The sequence below is a fragment of the Gossypium hirsutum genome, chromosome A13, assembly GCF_007990345.1.
Source record: "Gossypium hirsutum isolate 1008001.06 chromosome A13, Gossypium_hirsutum_v2.1, whole genome shotgun sequence".
NCBI lineage: Eukaryota > Viridiplantae > Streptophyta > Magnoliopsida > Malvales > Malvaceae > Gossypium > Gossypium hirsutum.
This window is the reverse complement of record NC_053436.1, coordinates 97,946,690-97,953,986: the sequence shown is the minus strand read 5'-3', so window position 1 is coordinate 97,953,986 and position 7,297 is coordinate 97,946,690. Positions and strand designations below refer to the sequence as shown.

The following is a 7,297-nucleotide window of genomic DNA, read 5'->3' as shown; positions in this document are numbered from 1 at the left end:
TTGTGATGATGTGGGAGATTTTCTAAAAAAAGGTATCATTAATAGTTGATTAGGTAATGTGTTGGTTGGAGAAACTATGTATAAACATACTGTTTTCATGATTTTTTATTGATTTCGTGTATCGAATGATATGATTGTATGATATACGAAACGTGTGGCACGATGTAAAGGCATTCTTATAGCTAATTGTTTATTTTTGAAAAATTATCTTTTAAAATTTGTTTGAATTGAATATCTTATGAATAGTTTGTTCAAAAACAAATTAGCCCCAAAAGTTGTACCCAATTAACACTTTGATACCTAAAGTTTCAAAATGTTATACCTATTATTCCAATGCTTAGTTACATTAAAAAAATGACGTGACACGCTCCCAACATACCACGTCGCACTTTTTTGTGTGAAATAAATTCAAAAAAGGAAAAATATTGAATTTATTTCAAAAAAGGAATTAAACCACATGGCACATTTGAGAGCGTGCCATGTCAGTCTTTTAACAAAACCGGGTTTCGAAATAAATTGGATTTTTATTCATAAAAAAGGCCAATACAACTATCATGGACCTAAAAGCCCATAAGATACAACAAATCAAGCCCAAAGCCTAAGCCCAAAATGCATAAGCCCTATAGAAACCCTAGATATTAATAGCATCAACGTCTCCCCGTACACAGATGAGTAGGGGAGCAAGCATCATAAAATTGTCGAGAAGTCGCAACACTAGCCTTAACAATAAGCTTGCCTTTGATGGGCCAAGTGAACATGAATCCCAGGGTAAGAAAGACGTTAAAATTGCCGCAACGTTGATGATAATCGAACCAAGGTCGAAAAAAGCCTTCAGTAATCAACCATAACAACCAATAGAGGAAACCCTGATGCGATGACACCATCAGCCATCAAGGAACATGATTAGCCAAAACTTCAGGGAGATGTCGGCGTCACAATAGACAAGATAAAAGCTTTGCAAAGCAGAAAGAAAAATAAAACGACTTAGAGTGGAGTCTCACTAGTTGCCGGAGTGATGGACAATAGCAAAGTAGGCAAAACCATGGAGATCCTAAGCTCAACCTCTTGTCAACGTATTATGGCTGAGAACGGGAAAATAATGAGGCCTAGAGTTACTATGCCAAAAATGGACGGTGGTTGTAGATGTAAGCAAAGCCAGTCTGACGTCCACTCATAGTTGAGCCAAACCCAAATGATTTGAAAGAAAGAAGAAAATGAGATGTCTAGATAGAAGGAAGAGAAAATTCACAAAGTGATGTTTTGGTACAGATTTAGGGGCTAATTATAGTTTAACCCAAAATAAATATATATACTTTAACACTTAATTGAACTCGCAGACTAACCATTGTTTTAAATGTCTAAATATCAATATATATCTTTTCATAGGATAAAAACCTCAGTTGCTCAAGTTTTTTAAATCAAATCTTTACTTTGTTGGTTTGTCCTTCGTGTTGGTCATTAGTTGCAACTTCTTCAACAATATTTTATGATTTTTTTTATTTCAATCTACAATATTGTGATTTTTGTTTTGTTCACTATATTTTCTCTAAAAGCAGTGATATTTTGGTTTTTAGTTTCTGATCACATTCTAGCATATATATGTAATTTGCTAAGGTAAGAATGCTACCAGATCTAGCGAAACTATTCTCAGTGGTCTTTATCATGGTCAAGCACAGTGATAATATTTGTAAAATTGAAATATGAAATGATGAGGAGGATATGTCATCAAAGACTTGGGCTCTTGGTCATCGTTAAGTTAATCTAATAATGATGATGGGATAAGGTACAAGTTTCATTGATTTAATTAAGGTAATAATTTTTATTTTTTATTTTTAAATTTTGTTAGTGGTTACAGTCAATTTATTTGTTCATGTTTTGTGAGATTATTTTACACACAGATTTATAGATCGATTTGTAGTGTTCTATGTTTGTACTATACCATGTGTTTGTATTCTTATGATTAATTGTACCCAGAAATAATTTCTTTAAGACACGGATTTGGTGGATATCAATATCGAATAAAGAAATAAGAAAAAAACTCTCTATCTCAATAGCCACACGTTCATCTCCCTCAACAGTCTCAAAGCTTTGAACTTATTTTAAATTTTATTTTAAAATATGGAAACCCCACCTTTTCCCTGTTCTTCTCTTCTTTACACTCTATTTTTCCTTTGATTCTGCCGAATTCTTTAGATTCTTTCTTCAATTTCAAAATTAGAAAGAAAAACCTTTTATTTCCTCTCAAGCCCATCAAGTTCAGAACCCTAATTTTACTCTTTTTGAAACTCAGACAGTACAAATTTCGCGGATTCCTTTTGGACAAATATACTCACAATCATATATATATTTCAACAACAAAAATAAAATCGAAATCTTAGAGTCTGAATAATAAATCCATTGCCTTCTTTAAGTTTAAAAATGCTTTTAAATTGAAGATTTTTAATTATCTGGGTTGATTTGAAAGTTTGATTTTCCTTTGAAGCTTTGAATTTTTTTTCTTTTTGAAATTTGGGGGAACTCATTTGTTTACCCTAAAAACGGATTTATTTGATTTCCTGCCCATCAATTAGTCCCTACAAAAGCCAAAGACCCCAATTTAGATTTCTTATGAATTTTTAGATTGGCTGCTTCAATGTCCGTTGAAAGGTCATTTGAAGCCTGGGAAGAGGTCCAACGCCATGGCCAGGACCTTGCCGATCGGCTAGCTCAAGGTTTTACTTGTTTAATCCAATCCCACATGATCCCACCTTCGTTTCCATGGCCAAATCCTCCAAAATCCAAGCTTTTTGACCTCGAGTTCCCATCCCAATCCTTTGGTAACAAGGATTTTGGTCTTCCCATTGATAATTCTGCTATTTTTGACATCGGAGATATCGGGAACATGATTGGCCAAGTCGGGGCGGACTTTGGTGCTGGCTTAAACGGGTTGGTGCAACAATTCTTTCGGAGGTTACCGATCCCGCTTCGAGCTGAGGAGAGTGCAGTTGTGTCGGTTAGAGGTGATATGAGTGTGAAAGGGCAGAAGGCTGAGGTGGGTGTTAATGATATGGAGGGTTTGGTAGGATTTTCGGATTCAAAGGATTTTGGGTTTGTGGGTAATGAGAGTCATTCGGAGGGAGTGGGAGATGAGGAGATTCCAGGGTTTAATTTGAAGTCTGCTGGACTACTTGGGAGACCACAGGTAAAGTTTGGTACTTGAATTTATGAACTTTGTTTGTGCTAAATTCTTGAGAAATTACTGTTTTAGCTTATAAGATTGATTTACTAATTGCGGCAAGTGCCGATACGTAAGAAGCAATTTCAATCCTAAATTGTCATAAGTAATAAGTTTAGTAAATGGAAATGGGGTTGTCTATTTTACTTAATTGATGCATAGGTTAACTTGTTCTCGAGGATTTTCCTTTACAGCCAGAAGGTTTAAAACTGATGGGAGAGTAGTAGTTAGTATTATATTTCTGTTCATGGTGAAATATAATTGCCATTACCTATGATAATTCTTTTTCAAGTTCGAAGTTAACAGTAAGTACTTTCTATAGAGGCATCTGTTTGGCCTAAGTGTTAGCTACTATATGCATGAATATTACCTGTTTGACCTAACTGATGGGAGAGTGGTAGTTAGTTTTATATTTCTGTTCATGCTGAAATATGATATGCATCTAATTTTGTTGTGCACACACCTTTATTAATTATTTCTAAGACAGGTAGGAACAAATACATATCTTGGGCTTGCCATTAGCTAGGATAGGTCTTTTTCAAGTTTTAAGCTAGCAGTATATACTTTCTATAGAGGCATGTGTTTGGCCTAATGTAGCTACTATATGTTATGAATATTATCTGTTTTTTTTCCCTTCATATGAATAGAAGTGATAGGGTTCCTTTTGTTTCCATTTTGTGAAATGAATGTGGAATTTATGTGTGGTTTTGAATTGGTTGATTTCCTCTCACTTTACATTTTTTTTACTACTACTATTGCATGTATGTCTTAATTGTTTTGTTTTCTCATTGTTAATCTTTGGTTGGCTTCAGGGAATTATAAATATTACCTCAACATTTGAGAGTAGAACACGAGATTTAGAAAGTTCTTTGGTTGCAAGGGGAGACCTATGGAGAGTAGAGGCATCAAATGCCAATTCCACATCAAGGAATGATAACTCTTTATTTCTTATCCAGCTTGGACCAGTGCTCTTTGTACGAGATACAACACTTCTTTTACCAGTTCATCTATCAAAGCAACATTTGCTTTGGTATGGTTATGATAGGAAGGTATGCTAATCGTTTCAGAGAACAGTTGGTACTAGTACATTTTTTGACAAAGGAAATTGGACTACCCTGTGAATTGCATTTATGTTCTGTGAAACTTAATTTTGCAGTGTCTTTGGCACAAAAATGTCAACAGTTTGTGCTTAATGTGGTAGTATTAAGGTTATCTGATCTATTGCTTGATGATGCAAATTTCTTCTGAATCAAGCAAATATGGGATGAAATTATTTCAACTCTCTCCTTTTCCCCTCTCGTCTTCTCTGTATGTCCTTTGATCTCCGCTGTAGTTCATGTTTGGTCTAGTTTTATGGTAAAAAACATGAAACAGTAAACACATTTCTTTGCGAGTCTCCAGAGTAGTCCTTTAATTTCTTTTTCACCCAATGTTGGATTTTTTTCTGAGCTCATTTAATCTGCTTAACTTTTTTTATATGACTAAATTTCAAGCTCAAGCAAGTGTTGCTTCAGTTAGGATAAAAATATTTCAAGTTTTAGTTTTAATTCTATAACATTGATAGTTTTTACGTTCTTTTCTCCAAGTTTTAAGTGTCTGGATCAATTTAATTTACTTTTGCTCGATAAGAGGCACCTAATAATTTTACATAGTAGTGCTTATATTGAAACGTGAAAGCAAATAATATGGCTTGAACGTCATGTTTGGATATTTTGCTAATTGTTATCTTTTCTTGTCAGTTCTTATTTGATTATAATCTATTTGGTTTCAGAATGGAATGCATTCTCTTTGTCCTGCAGTATGGTCAAAGCATAGGAGGTGGCTATTAATGTCGATGCTCTGTCTTAATCCTTTAGCATGTGTAAGTCGGCAGCATTTACATCACTTTCTAAGTGTTTATGCTTCTGTTTCAACAGACTGAGTTTCCAAAATATTAGTTACTGGAATTAAAATATTCTAAATTTCCAGCTTTCTTGTTTCTAAGATAACTATTATCTATAATAGTGGAGAAACCTAATTTTTCTGTTTTACTGCACACTTAAGAACAGCGGTTTGTACTTTTATCATCTTCCTAGAAACAACCTTCATAGTAAGTAATGGACTGTGGTGATAGCTGAGACAATCCTCCTGACTTCTTAGCTTTCTGCACTAAATATTCAAGAAAGTTTTATCTGCTTGAGTTGATTTTCTGACATAGACAATCTCTTTGCCATGTTTACTCTCCTTTCTTTTATTCAGTCGTTTGTAGATTTGCAATTTCCAAATGGACAGTTGACCTACGTATCTGGTGAGGGGCTGACAACAAGTGCTTTCCTTCCTCTTTGTGGGGGCCTTCTTCAGGCTCAGGGCCAATATCCAGGGGAAATGAGATATAGTTTCTCATGCAAGGTCAGTCTTGAGCTCTTACTGCCTGCCAACATGACAGGCATCAGAAGTTGTAGTTATTTAGTTTTTCTGAAACAACTTTGGCGTAAGGATTCACCATTCTATTTTGGGGTGCCTTCTGTAAGAGTGCTGAAACTTTTTGTTCGGATATTTCATCAGAATAAATGGGGAACTCGTATCACACCAATGGTTCTATGGCCTGACAAATCATTTGCACTGGGTCTTTCACAAGCCTTGGCTTGGAAGCGGTCTGGGCTCATGATGAAGCCATCCATTCAATTTAGGTGAGATTCTCCTTATTTGTGTTCATTTGCAACGGTTTAGAGTTCGTAAATCTATGTCTTCTTGCCTGCACTTACAATTCATGTTGAGGAGTTTTATTACCTTTCATACACTGCCTTTCAAGATCTTCATTAAGCCTTCTTACAAATTGCATGAATTTCTTGTAAATTGAACCTGAATTGCATGATTTTCATACATATGAATTCCACCTTCTTAAGTATTCAACATGACAACTTTTCAAGGTCCATAAATTATAGTTTTTGTCTTGCATTTCGTGTAATCATCGGTAAAATACTTGAGACTTGAACTTCTGTTTGTGGAAAAACAAATTTCAGTTGGGTCATTTAACAAGTTGTTTCATATTGCTTCTGCACAGACTTTGCTCTTCCTGTATGGTTCCTTTTTCCCTTTGTTTCACTTTATTTATATATTTCTTCTGGTTATCATGTGATAGTTGTTTGTATGTGTTACATCCTTCAAGGTCTTTACCATATTGTTTGCTACATCGATGATCAGCTTGTGTCCAACATTCGGTGGAAGTAATCCGGGGTTGCGAGCAGAAGTTATTCACACAGTGAAGGATAATCTCAATCTGATATGCGGCTGTTCTTTGGTGGCACATCGTGCTGCATTTGCATCAATATCAGTAAGTTATTACAATCCGGATCTTCTTTTAAAGCTTATTTCATCTATAAAACTTGTTTGTTTGCATTTGCAAAAATTGTGAAATATCAGCTTCTGGAATTTTTGAGCTTTGACCCTTTTCTCAACTTTTCCTCTCGATGATGATGTTATTCCATTGTGCCATCGAGTTCTTTTTCCCATTTGCTTGCACTTGCATCTTCATTGAAGACGAATTACTTGGATGCTCATATTCATGTTTTTTATAGCTCATGCTTCTGTTGTGTTTACCAATTACACAGCTTGGGCGTTCCAAGTGGAACGGAAATGTTGGGAACTCGGGGATAGTAGTAAGAGTTGACACGCCGCTGTCCAGTGTGGGACGTCCATCCTTTTCTGTTCAGATAAACAACGTAATTGAATTTTGATAAGTTTGACACCCAAAGCATGGTGTAGAAGTGTATATATAAAGTGTCATGCACGTAGACAAATGATATCACATGTGAATACCCCGATGTTACCTCTCTTAACTACACTAATTTCTGATCCAAGTTTGGATATTCATCGCTCTTTTTTCTTTTGGTTTCAAATTCTACGTTTTACTTCTTCCTGCTGATTCTTGTTCTATAAATATCAGGTTAAATTTTGGTTTATTTTTTCTTTTCCTTAAAAGTCCTAAATGCTGTGCATGTGGGACATTAACTTGAAAAAGGAAAATGTTTAGTTTGTACTTTGTGGTTGGATCAGGAAGGTCCTCTATAAGAACGAATTTTCACTACGTTTTTGGTGTTTAAG

General features: G+C 35.1%; 1 protein-coding gene across 2 annotated transcripts; it reads left to right on the top strand.

The window, feature by feature from the left end:
• Nucleotides 1–1,999: 1,999 nt before the first annotated feature.
• LOC107895325 (uncharacterized) lies at nt 2,000–7,079 on the top strand. 2 transcript variants are annotated; one of them, XM_016820638.2, is made up of 7 exons: nt 2,000–3,181; nt 4,027–4,263; nt 4,986–5,075; nt 5,453–5,602; nt 5,759–5,883; nt 6,398–6,527; nt 6,805–7,079. In XM_016820638.2, exons 1-7 carry the CDS (start codon nt 2,633–2,635, stop codon nt 6,928–6,930), a joined length of 1,407 nt encoding a protein of 468 aa, XP_016676127.2. In that variant the 5' UTR covers nt 2,000–2,632; the 3' UTR covers nt 6,931–7,079. The 2 variants fall into 2 exon arrangements, with proteins under 2 accessions (XP_016676127.2, XP_016676128.2); XM_016820639.2 differs by lacking the exon at nt 6,805–7,079 and having other exon boundaries at nt 6,363–6,527.
• Nucleotides 7,080–7,297: the final 218 nt, after the last annotated feature.